The 13,705-nt window shown below is 44.6% G+C and overlaps 1 protein-coding gene across 3 annotated transcripts in view; it reads right to left on the reverse strand.

Annotated features, from left to right (window-relative positions):
- LOC106610785 (AT-rich interactive domain-containing protein 1B) overlaps window positions 1-13,705 on the reverse strand; it is a 231,187-nt gene that overhangs the window by 58,115 nt on the left and 159,367 nt on the right. For all 3 annotated transcript variants that reach the window (XM_014210355.3, XM_014210357.3, XM_014210353.3), the window contains exon 7: window positions 9,710-9,922. In XM_014210355.3, the coding sequence (XP_014065830.3) occupies window positions 9,710-9,922 (213 nt within the window). The remainder of the gene's footprint in view (window positions 1-9,709; window positions 9,923-13,705) is intronic.

A 13,705-nucleotide genomic window follows, 5' to 3' on the forward strand; every position in this document is an offset into this window, starting at 1 on the left:
TTTAGTCGGAGCGCAAAGCTTAATCCTCTGAGAATATGTCTGGAAAAGGGGATCAAGTCCCTTTAAACCTGAATGAGGAAAGTTCAATGACAATATTCCGCGCATGGAACAGACTCCAAAAATGGAAATAGCTTTTGGTGTCCTCGAGCTGCTTCAGTGGAAAGACATTCCTTATGACGTAAGCCTGCGAGTCCAACAGAAAAAAGAGCTCCCCCGGAGATGGGATTTATATAAAATCAAAACAAGTCTTTCCCATGAAAATCTGCTGCTCCAGTTGAATTTGCCCAGAAAGTGTGATGAAATGTAGTGTAGCAGGAAATGTAGAGTGCCAGATATGTATCTGGGGAGTCTGGCTGATTTGGAACACAGTTGACACCTGTCAAGGGTTTTGGGGCCTCATCGCCAACTTTCCAAGAAAGGAACCGTTCAAAGAAAAAGATGGTAGGAGGACAAGAACAGGAGGATATATTCAAACATGGATAGATAGGGTGTTTGTGGATGTGTGTGTGCACGTGTGTGTATATGCAGTGAGGCACAGTACCATTCCACTCTCTTTTCAGCAGTGACATTGTTGAGAACCCTGGGAATCATCTGTCCTGTGGTGTCCTCCATCTCCTCCTCATTGTACAGTACGTGCTGCATCTGAAACGCCTCAGTCAGCGGCCCACACCATACAGCTGCTGAACCCCAGTCACACTGTTTGGGTTCTGGCTCTGCTCCATTGCTTCTCAGTGCTCTTTTTGTGTGTGTGTGTGTTGTTGTGTGAGGCCCATTTGGTGTGAGGCCCATCATTGAGGCCCATTTGGATATTCCAACTGGGTTTTTTCCATCTTTAGCATCCAGGCTGCCAATCAGAAAAGAGCAAGAGGCAGAGCCTGTGAAGTTTCCATGAGGGCTAGGGTTTCCTAATCTGCTGTGGTTTACACTTCCACAAACGTCACCGTGAGAGTCGTATGGACGAGGAAGGATCACATAAAAGTGGACATGTGTTCTTCACAGAGTTCATCAATCATACTGTATTGACATTTAAGAGACTATCTTCAGTTTAAGAGCTATGTTTAGGGGGACCAGAGATACACTTGAAGCAGCTGTTTGAGAAAAAATCTTGGTTTTATTCACATTTTTGGGGCTTTTTTCAGGCGGACAAGATTTACATTCAGCTTTCCTGTGAGGTGTTTTTCTTCAGCGTGATAATAGTTAATTTCCAAGATGGCTGGTAATGCAGCTGGTGCCATGTCAGGGTGCTACTTCAGGGGGGAGTAGTGTTGCCGCTCCCTGCTCCGCTCTGTTCTCTACAGCCACTGAGGGGCCCATCTCTTACCCAGAATACCACTACATGATCCAGGGCTGCTCTGCGGGGCCTCTCGTCCTCATTCAGACTTTTACACAGCACACAGCACACTTTTACCCACACCTAAGCATCAGGTTTATCCGCTCCTTTTGCTGTTTAGGCACATTTACAAGCAAAACAGAGAGAAAAAGCGGCAGAGAGATATAATTTCTCCTCCATACTTTACTATTCTCCTGACCCAGCCCTCCCTGCCGTCTCAGGCTGCGGTTGCCATTGGGAGGTGTGGTATTTATAACCGACAGAGAGAGGCAGCGAGAGGACTGCGGTGTGATACCAATTACATGGAAATTCCAGGCATGGTCATGCATTCTGAGGCGCTGTTGCCAAGCTGTATTTAATCTCCACACTCCTGCGGGAAAAGGAGGACTGTGACCGAACAGATTACAGACACTGCTTCCTCAGCAGACTGGATGCAGCGTTGCTAACAACCGGCTCACCAATCCCTGGCTTTGGCAGGAATCTGTGGACTCCATCACTCAGGAACGTAACGCAGATTACACAGCAGTAGTCTACAGCTGCAGGACATAGAGAATGGCCAGAGTTGCTTAGCTAACGTTAAAAACAAACAGTATAGTATGTTGCTGAACACAAACAAATGCGGGGCATGACAGCTTTCTTTTGGAGAGAAGAATTATGGGTAAAAGTGATTTTTTTCCCCCCTTTTCTATTTCTCGGAAACTCTCTCAAATTCTCCCTCCCTCTCACCCACCTTCCTTTCTCGCTCTCTTCGCCCTCCCTCCCTCTCTTCTGGCCCGAGGCCCCAGGTAGATCCTCTCAGAGCCACCTCAGCATCTCTCTCAGCAGGGCGTCTGTGGTGCAGCAGGTACGGAGCACCTCAGGGCTCCGTACTCGGTCCAACCCATTTCCCAAAACCGCCACTGCCCCTGCGGCTCTGTGGGATTGAGCTCTCCTTTTACCAAATAAGGTAGAAGGGCTCAGCAAAGCACCCAGGCTCACAAACTGCTGTCGAAAGCATGGCTATTACCAGTGGGGTACTTAACCTTGGAGCGGTGGGGGTGAGAGTGGGATGTTAGCTGTGGGAGAGGCACAGCAGGCTCTTCCTCTTTTCACTGACTCTGTCTTACAGCACTCCACATAGCTCAGGTCTGTATCTACTGTAGTGTACATGGCTTATAGAGCACGTCTGCAGAGCAGCTGCGGGAACAACTGGAGGCACTTTAACAGAGCCTGGTATCAACAAACTGTACAAGATCATGCTGAAGAACTTGGGCCTCTTGTGTTTGAAAGGGGGTTCAAAGGGCGGTCAACATATTTCGTAGTTAAACATTGTAAGTGGTCAACCCAGATGCTGTACCTCATTGCGTTAGTAGAGAGGAGGTAGGTGGATTTCCTTGTGCTGACCTGAAGGTTGTAGTATCCTGTCCCTTGATAAGAGACAAATGCTGTCGCATTTAAGTTACACAATGAAACATGAGACGGTTTTCATGTTCTTAGCCAGAGTACAAGCTCAGCGTGTCAGTGTGTGTCAGCGACGAGAGAGAGAGAGGGAGAGAGAGAGAGAGAGAGAGAGAGAGATACAGAGAGAGCTAGAGTGTAGAAAGAGAGTGGGTATTGGTGATACACACACACTGATGTGTGTTCAGTTGTTCACAGCCTGAGGCTTGGATCTTCTAGCAGTGCCAAGACTGGCCAAGAAAAACAGAGTGCAGGGATCAGGAACTTGGAGTGCGTTTCCATGTTGGTTTAATGGGTTAGTAATTTTGTGGCACGGGAGAGACGGGAAGCAGATGGAGCCGTCATTAAGAACAATGAGCAGCAGCTGCCTGGCCTGTTCACCTCAGCCCAAGCCCCAGCCAACACAGACCAGTCTGAGCAGCCCAGCCTGAACAGGCCAGCCTGAACAGACCAGCCTGAACACACCAGTCTGAACAAACCCTTTCAAAACCAGGGCCCAGAGCCCACACCGCACCCCCACCACCAGGGCACTGCAACCGCCTGGGGATCCATGGACCCACTCCAACACACATGTTCCTCAGGGGGGGTCTGTGTGCTTGTGTGTTGAGAGAGAGAAAATGAAAAGAGAGAGAAGAGCGTGTGTATGTGTGTGTACTCTGTCTTTAGAGTGTATGGGGGTGGAGGGGTTGGCTTGTCACTGGCAAGAACATCCCTCCTGTCAGCTGTGCAGCGTTTCACGCTCATCCGACTCCAGACTTTTTATATTTCAGTTTTGTTCTGCCTCAGCCACTGGCTGTCATCCCAGCTAAGTCACATTAGCACATAAGAGTGGGTGGAGAGAGGCCAAATACCACATGCATTAGAGCTATTAATCAACATGAACTAATGTCAGGGTCTCGGCGATATTAGAAAAACACACACATGGACGGTGCCTTCATCACAGCGACACATTAGAGCACACATTACTAATACCCCCAAATATCCTTTGGTGCACACCCAGGGGAACTAAACACAAAAGCAGATGCAAAGATATGGGAGTGACTGCTGCTTTCTAAAGCCGTGATAGAGAACACTCAACTCTAAGAGCCTGTTTAATTGCAAAGAGCTATTCTAAGAATTTTTCCCACCAAGCGCTGAAATGGACTGGTGTGTTTTGGAAGACTTTTTGACCGGGGAAACGATAGCCAGCATATCTGACAGGTTACTGGTTTAAAATACACTTAATTCACACTATAACTTATAATACACAGTGTTTGGTCAAATTAAGTGATCACAGACCATAGCTGTGTTCGAATACCCATACCAACATAATGTATACTACATACTTAATGAGTACAGAACCAGTCAAAAGTTTGGACACAACTACTCATTCAAGGGTTTTTCTTAATGTTTTACTATTTTATACATTGTAGAATAATAGTGAAGACATCAAAACTATGAAATAACACATATGGAATCATGTAGTAGCCAAAAAGTGTTAAACAAATCAAAATATATTTTAGATTTTAGATTCTTCAAAATAGCCAGCCTTTGCCTTGATTACAGCTTTGCACACTCTTGGCATTCTCTCAACCAGCTTCATGAGGAATGCTTTTCCAATAGTCTTGAAAGAGTTCCCACATATATTGAGCACTTGTTGGCTGCTTTTCACTCTGCGGTCCAACTCATCCCAAACCATCTCAATTGGGTTGAGGTCGGGGGATTGTGGAGGCCAGGTCATCTGATGCAGCACTCCATCACTCTCCTTCTTGGTCAAATAGCCCTTACACAGCCTGGAAGTGTGTTTTGGGTCATTGTCCTGTTGAAAAACAAATATAGTCCCACTAAACCAGATGGGATGGCATATCGCTGCAGAATGCTGTTGTAGCCATGCTGGTTAAGTGTGCCTTGAATTCTAAATAAATCACTGACAGTGTCACCAGCAAAGCCCCCCCACACCATCAAACCTCCTCCTCCATGCTTCACAGTGGAAACCACACATGTGGAGATCATCTGTTCACCTACTCTGCTTCTCACAAAGACACAGCGGTTGGAACCAAAAATCTCAAATTTGGATTTCCACCGGTCTAATGTCCATTGCTCGTGTTTCTTGGCCCAAGCAAGTCTCTTCTTATTGGTGTCCTTTAGTAGTGGTTTCTTTGCAGCAATTCGACCACGAAGGCCTGATTCACACAGTCTCCTCTGAACAGTTGTGTCTGTTACTTGAACTCTGAAGCATTTATTTGGGCTGCAATCTGAGGTGCAGTTAACTCTAATGAACATATCCTCTGCAGCAGAGGTAACTCCGGGTCTTCCTGTCCTGTGGTGGTCCTCATGAGAGCCAGTTTCGTCATAGCGCTTGATGGTTTCTGCAACTGCACTTGAATAAACTTTTAAAGTTCTTGACATTTTCCAGATTGACTGACCTTCATGTCTTAAAGTAATGATGGACTGTTGTTTCTCTTTGCTTATTTGAGCTGTTCATGCCATAATATGGACTTGGTCTTTTACCAAATAGGGCTATCTACTGTATACCACCCCTACCTTGTCACAACACAACTGATTGGCTCAAACGCATTAATTCACGTGTGAGTTCCAAATATCTCTAACGGTCGCCCCAGCGTGAGTTTTTTTATGCACGTGATGTTCGAACGTTCTCTCCATTCCAGGATGTGATTGTTACATAAACAACAACACTGAATGGCTCAGAGTGGGAGTGAGAGGTTACAGTGATTGACTGCCTGCACACGCCATTTGTATCAATAAATCACTATCATAAAATGTTTTGTGTGGTATTATTTATATATTTAGTATTTTATTCACGTTTTTCAATTACTCGTGATAAATCATGCGTTCCGATTTTTGCATAAATTGTAATGGGCGCATAGTATGTGTGTAAAATAATGTTTTGAAGGCTGTACTGATTATGATGAGCTAAGCTAATTCCAGCTATGTGTATGGAGCCATGTTTGTTGACATACAATGCATTCTGGGTTTCACGTAATCGTCTGTTTGACCAAAGATGTTATAACAAAATGAGGTGAGTAAGAGTTAACTCATTTTTTGAGGACTTCCGGAAATGAATGGTGGGATGTGAAAGACGGTAGATGACACCCCTTCAACATGCAAACAAACAGACCAAACTCATCTTGTCTTCTCTTATTATCTTCGGTTTCTGTGAGGGAAAAATGCATGGCTGTGCGCTGAAACTAATCGTCGGATAACTTTCGATTTCTAGAAAGCGTTTTACCTAATTATTTCGATCAATGGTGAGCTCACCCGTGATGTGATTAATTATACATAGTAATTGCTATTAGCTAATTCATATTGTAGTTTATGTCAGCCGAGAGTTAGAAAATATGACTGCTTGTGTTGCGTCAATCTTTCCTCAGTTAGCGCTAGGACAAATGTAGCCTACATTTTTCCGGTTAGGATGATTGTGTTGTGTTATATATACACTTCTGTGAATATCTGAACATTGCATCCAAAAATAAACTGCTCACATTCTGGAGATAACTTTGTAAGGACTGTGTTTGTGTAAATAGTTTCTGAAAAAAGTGTGGCCAGCTCAAATGCTGATTGTTGTGTCATTCGAAACTGGCCGTTCTAAATGAGTGTTCTAATCACACGGGGTGTGATCGTACGCTTCAGGGACCACTGTAGAACGATCACACCCGGTGTGACGGTACGTGTGAAAGGGTTAAGGAAAGAAATTCCACAAATGAACTTTAACAAGGCACAACTGTTAATTGAAATGCATTCCAAGTGACTACCTTATGAAGGTGGTTGAGAAAATGCCAAGAGTGTGCAAAGCTGTTATGAAGGCAAAGGGTGGCTAACACTTTTTTGGTTACTAAATGATTTCATGTGTTATTTTATAGTTTTGATATCTTCACTATTATTCTACCATGCAGAAAATAGTATAAATAAAGAAAAACCCTGGAATGAGTAGGTGTGTCCAAACTTTTGACTGGTACTGTATGTACTACATACTATTAGTTCATTTTAGTATACTTTAAAAGAATTGTATTCTTTCAGTTGAGCGTACTAGCGCCAGGCCTGTCTACTGGAAGTTGATGCTGTTGCTATGCAACCCCTTGCTAGCTTGTTATCATAACAAATTACTAGCTAGACATATTATAACTTTGGGTGTGTTCGTAAATTCAATCTGGGGCCGTTCGTATATTCAGAGCGTTGTCAGATTGTCCGTTCGTAAATTCGGGGCTTTCAAAGTGCACACTGGATGCTCTGGCCGAGGAGTAGGGTTGATCCGAGCGTTCTGACCTTACAACGGCAGTCAAGCACCCAAGCTAATTGGCTAACGTTGGTTAGCTTGCTAGCTACTACCAGACACAAATGAGAGAACACCTCACTCTGACCATTTTACTCACACTAGCAGAGCTGGTTAGGCTGTTTTCATGTTATCCAGAGTGTCGGTGACTGTAACTGTGGTGCTGGCAACAATTTAATTCCGCTTTTTTGCCAACGTTTACTGACACCGGCCATATTCAAACCGGCCATATTCAACGGTTGTTGTGTTCGTAAATTCATCAGTTATTCTGTGCTCTGGCACACTCAAATGAGAGTAGCCAGAACAAATGTATAAACACACCCGAATTAACAATGTCCATTGAGAACGTACAACGACTATACCACTTAGCTAAGCTAAGAACTGGCAAGTTCGATGTTTTAGTAGCCAACTCGTTAGGTAGCTAGCTAACATACCGGCACATACTGCTGTAATGATATGCAATGCGGTTCCAAAGGATAGCGTAGCTTACAAATTGTCAGCCAACATAACGTGTAACGTAACTTATTTGAAAAGTCATTATTTAATACATTGCTCAACATTTTCTTAACATGTTCCCATAATTAGTTAAAGCAATGAATTTGTATCCGCTCTCGTCGGACTTCCAGGCAGCATATTTTCCGCCATTTTCTTTCAATCTGAAAATGTTGTGAAGCAACGCACATTTTTGGAAGAATTGCATTATGGGCCCTAAAAGCACGGAAATAGAGTTTCGGCGAATGTAGTACAACATCCGGGAACATTTGGCATACTAACTACAGTATATCCATACTATGACCAATAAGTACACTATATACTCAATTTATGTCACAAATAGTACGGTTAGTGGGGTTAGTATGAGTATTCAAACACAGTTTATGACTCCTTTTTCAAACCATTCTGTGATTTTATTTGACCAAGGGGGAAAGACTATGGTACGAATACTGCAATGTGGGTCTGATTGAAATGCACTCTCAGACTAGAAATATCCTCTCTACTGTTTCCCACAAGTCTACCACAGGTCAAAAGATGACAACATCAAACTGACCTCCTCATTGGCTTTAATGACGTTGGTGGGCAGTATAAAACACTCCAACCCATTTCTGTGGGCAACTTAAAAATACTGACCCCAGTAATGGATTGAACAGCATCATCACAGCTCAGAAAACACGTTTTATCAGCCGGGTCTGCCACGTCAATCTGTCTTTAATCCAATAATGATATAGGCATGGGTAGCGTCTAGAGTTCAAGTGCTTCATGAATATTCTGACGAATGGCTTAATCCCATAGTGAGGGGGGGAGAAAGAGAGAGAGAGATAGAAAGAAAGAGAGAAAGAACCAGCTCCATGCTATTGTTTCCTTAAAATACTATGTAGAGAGTTGACATTTATGTCAAGGTCCACAACATAAAATGTCTTAAGTGGCTGCCAAGTAGTGCTGGTTGAATATGGAAATACTAATGCCATTCCTTAGTAAGTGGATCCATTTAGAGGGATTCTTACTCATGAGCTACTCTTACTGTATACCAAAGTTACTAACTGTCCTGTTATATACACTACATGACCAAAAGTATGTGGACACCTGCTCGTCGAACATTTCATTCCAAAATCATAGCAATTAATATGGAGTTGGTCCCCCCCTGCTATAATAGCCTCCACTCTTCTGGGAAGGCTGTCCACTAGATGTTGTAACTTTGCTGCAGGGACTTGCTTCCATTCAGCCTCGAAGAGCATTAGTGAAGTTGGGCGATTAGGCCTGGCTCGCAGTCAGCGTTCCAATTCATTCCAAAGGTGTTCGACAGGATGAGGTCAGTGCTCTGTGCAGGCCACACCGATCTTGACAAACCATTTCTGTATGGGCCTTGCTTTGTTCACAGGGGCATTGTCATGCTGAAACAGACAAGGGCCTTTCCCAAACTGTTGCCACAAATGTAGCGTTAAGATTTCCCTTCACTAGAACTAAGGAGCCTGCCTGAACCATTATACCTCCTCCACCAAACTTTACAGTTTGCACTATGCATTCGGGCAGGTAGCGTTCTTCTGGCATCTGCCAAACACAGATTCGGCCGTCGGGTTACCAAATGGTGAAGCATGATTCAGTCCAATGGCGGTGAGCGTTACACCACTTCAGCTAAAGCTTGGCATTGCACATGGTGATCTTAGGCTTGTGTGTGGCTGCTCGCCCATGGAAACCCGTTTCATGAAGCTCCCGAGGAACAGTTCTTGTGCTGACGTTGCTTCCAGAGGCAGTCTGGAACTCGTTAGTGCATGTTGCAACCGAGGACAGACGATTTTACACGCTTCGCGCTTCAGCACTCGGCGGTCCCATTCTGTGAGCTTGTGTGGCCTACAACTTTGCGGCTGAGCCATTGTTGCTCCTAGACTTTTCCACTTCACAATTACAGCACTTAGTTGACCCGGGCAGCTCTAGCACGGCAGAAATTTGATGAGATGACTTGTTGGAAAGGTGGCATCCTATGACGGTGCCATGTTAAAAGTCACTGAGCTCTTCAGTAAGGCCATTCTACTGCCAGTGTTTGTCTATGGAGATTGCATGGCTGTGTGCTCGATTTTATACACCTGTCACGAACAGGCGTGACTGACATAGCCGAATCCACTGCGTAGATAGTGTAAAGGTAGATAAGTATAATGAAACAACAGCTGTCGTACTCCTACCTTGGGGTCCATACTGGTTTGCCTGGGATCCCTGGGGTCCGTAGGGGCCACTGGAGCCACCCTGGAGGTAGGGCCTGGGCCCCATCCCTGGGTATATTTGTCCTACAGGACCAGGACCAGGAGAGGGGTGAGGGGACATGGAAGGCCCAGACTGAGGTGGTGGTGGTGCAAACTGGGAGCCAGACTGGTTTCTCTGCATGTTGGACATAAAGCCTGGAACACACAGAGAGACAGCACTGACAACGGACTGCATAAAGCCTGGAACACACAGAGAGACAGCACTGACAACGGACTGCATAAAGCCTGGAACACACAGAGAGACAGCACTAACAACGGACTGCATAAAGCCTGGAACACACAGAGAGACAGCACTGACAACGGACTGCATAAAGCCTGGAACACACAGAGAGACAGCACTGACAACGGACTGCATAAAGCCTGGAACACACAGAGAGACAGCACTGACAACGGACTGCATAAAGCCTGGAACACACAGAGAGACAGCACTGACAACGGACTGCATAAAGCCTGGAACACACAGAGAGACAGCACTGACAACGGACTGCATAAAGCCTGGAACACACAGAGAGACAGCACTGACAACGGACTGCATAAAGCCTGGAACACACAGAGAGACAGCACTGACAACGGACTGCATAAAGCCTGGAACACACAGAGAGACAGCACTGACAACGGACTGTGCTTAAGAGTATTGCAGCCTACGTAGACACACATAAAGACACACACACAAACCTCCTTTCTGTAAAGAGTTAAAGATCCACTCTTTATGCAGGGCCAAACAGGTGACTTGACGCATCTGTTTCTCTCCTAACCTCCCTCTAAAGCTGTGATTGGGTGTAGAGGGGTGAGCCTGACTATACTATAATCCTCTATAATGTCTTTAGGTCTTGTTACTCGAAGATAGTCATCAGATTGTTAGTATGGCAAGCTGGCAGTGCATTGTGTGTAAGGCCGTATATTCTGATACACTGTACATCGATAGGACTGGAACAGCCAGCGGAACAACCGATACACACACACACACAAAATCGACTGGGCTTTGTGTGTGTGTGTGTGTGTGTGTGTGTGTGTGTGTGTGTGTGTGTGTGTGTGTGTGTGTGTGTGTGTGTGTGTGTGTGTGTGTGTGTGTGTGTGTGTTGTGTCATTATAATAATCACAATAATTTGGTGCGTGCTTATATTGGTCCTGTTTCACACATGTACACGTGTGTATTATATTGTAAGCATGTGTGAAATGGAAATTTGTTTTTTGTACACCACGTGTACAATTATTAGGCAAATTGTATTCCTCGGGATTCATTTTATTGTTGAACAAACACAATGCTCTCAGTCAATCCAAAATGTTATTGAACCTCAAACCTGAATGTTTAACAAAGGAAAAGTGAGTTTTGTCTTTCTCAGGCAAATATTTAAGTGTGCACAATTATTAGGTAACTATTAGTGTGCACAATTATTAGGCAACTAAATTACAAAAATAATTTCTCTCAACTCACTTGTTTATTCTCAATTTTTAGAGTAAGTGTAACAGATAAGTAACACAAAATGACAATTATATAACATTTTTGGCCTTTCAAAAATATTCAGTGACCAATATAGCCACCCTTATTTTCAATAACTGCCATGAGGCTTCCATCCATGGAGTCTGTCTTTTTCTTGATCTGTTCACAATCAATTTTCACTGAAGCAGCAACCACAGCCTCCCAAATGCTGTTCAAAAAGGTGTATTGTCTTCCATCACTGTAAATCTCACGTTTGAGAAGGGCCCACAAGTTCTCAATAGGATTTAAGTCAGGTGAGGAAGGGGGCCAGGTCATTATTCAGGCATCTTTGAGGCCCTTGCTGGCTAGCCAAGCAGTGGAGTACTTGGATGCATGTGAAGGAGCATTGTCCTGCATAAAGATCATGGCCTTCTAGAATGCTGAGGACTTCTTCCTGTACCACTGTTTGACGAAAGAATCTTCCAGAAACTGGCAGTAGGTTTGGGAGTTGAGTTTCATTCCATCTTCAACCCGAAAAGGTCCAACTACCTCATCCTCAATGATAGCAGCCCATACCAGTACCCCTCCTTCACCTTGCTGGCACCTGACTCAAAGTGGTGCCCTGTGTCCATTACTGATCCAGCCACGGGCCCATCCATTTGGTCCATCAAGAGTCACTTTCATTTCATCTGTCCATAAAACCTTATTCAGTGGTGGTCTTGTTTCAGTCTTCTTGACCTTGGCCATGTCTCTGAGCACTTGACACCTTGTACTTCTGAACACTCCAGGTAGGTTGCAGTTCTGGAATACGGTGGCACTGGAGGATAATGGGTTCCTGGTAGTTTGACGTTTCATTCTTCTCAAGTCTTTTGCAGATAATTTACGCCTTTTCTTCCCCATGCGTTTTTTTTGCGCCCCAGTTGACTATTCGCAACAAAACGTTTGAATGTCCGGTGGTCACGCCTCAATAGTTTAGCTATTTAAAGGGTGTCTGTCTGAAAGGCATTTTACATTTTTGGCTTTTCAGTATCAGTTAAATGTATTTTTGGGCCCATTTTACCTGAGGTAATGAGGCTGCCTAATAATTATGCACACCTTGATATAAGGTGTTATTCACTTTCGTCACACCCTCCCTCATTACACAAATACATATCACCTGAAAATGATTAAATCCAATAAGCATTCAAGTTTATATGGTTTGGAGTTGGAAAATGTGAATAGAAACAATGATAAGATCAGAATACTCACTTGCCTAATAATTGTGCACGCAGTGTATATTCCAACTCAGAGAATGGGGTCAACGGCGACCCTAGAGCAATTAGGTTAAGTGCCTTGCTCAAGGGCACATCAAAAGATGTTTCACCTTGTCGGCTGAAAAAACGGTGTGTGTGTGTGTGTGTACGTGTGCAGAAATTGCACTTGGGGAATAAGACAGCGATTTAACCATGACTGCTGTGTAATTCTAAGCTGTTCCAGGAACCATGAGTTCTCAATTGATGGAAAAGGCTCTCAGCTCAGCTTCCCTCCACCATTCAAATTGACATTTGAAGTGATCCTCACAGGGATTCACTATTATCACTGAAAGCCATTTCATTACAGTCTAAACCTGAGAGCGAAGCCACAGAAAAGGTCTCCAATCTGCCACGAATGGTAAAGGTCGCTGGCGCTGCAGCCAATCAGAAGAGATAGAGGCCTTCTCTAATATCCTAGATCAGCTTTAAATGGATCGGCTGCGCTGGGCTCGGCTTGGCTCACACACACACACACACACACACACACACACACACACACACACACACACACACACACACACACACACACACACACACACAGATCCACTACACTGAGAGGCTATACAGCGCTACAGTCCAGCTCTTTACTGAGTAGGGTTGTTAAAAGCAGGCCAGAGATGGCAAGAGTATTTGTCTTCCTCCATATTGGCCTATTCTGCTGAGAGAGTGAGAGAGCATGTGATGAGGCTGTGAGAGAGAGGGAGGGAGGAAGAGAGAGCGAGAGGGGAGGCCTGAAAGTGCTTAGACTGCGAGCATGGGTTTAAGGGGGACATTATTCTAATGTTTTGCCTCCATTATCATAATGGATTCTGAAAAACACTGTGTAAATTGTTTGGAAAAGGGATGGAGAGAGGAACATTGTGCAGACAGTTGCTAAAAGCAAATAACGCATTCAAGGATTCCCCCCCCCCCCCCCCCTCCCTCCCCAGCCAGGCTGGCAAAGAGAGTAGAGCTTAGCTGGACAACAACAACTAGCAGCAACGGGAGAGAGGGAGTGAAAAAGTACATTCAACAGTATTCATGGAAATGAGAGCGCCTCTTAGGAGCAGCCACTTGGACCATGGGATTTACTCTTATATTCTAAAAAGCATCACAGTATGTTAACCACTGTGCTTCCAGGGTCACGTGAAGCCAGAGCCGAGCATTACAGTTATGTTTAATGCAACAGCTTTGCATTGCTCCACACACTCCACACCTAGGAGGTCC

Source organism: Salmo salar, chromosome 09, assembly GCF_965601325.2.
Source record: "Salmo salar chromosome 09, fSalSal1, whole genome shotgun sequence".
In the NCBI taxonomy this organism is placed as follows: Eukaryota; Metazoa; Chordata; class Actinopteri; order Salmoniformes; family Salmonidae; genus Salmo; species Salmo salar.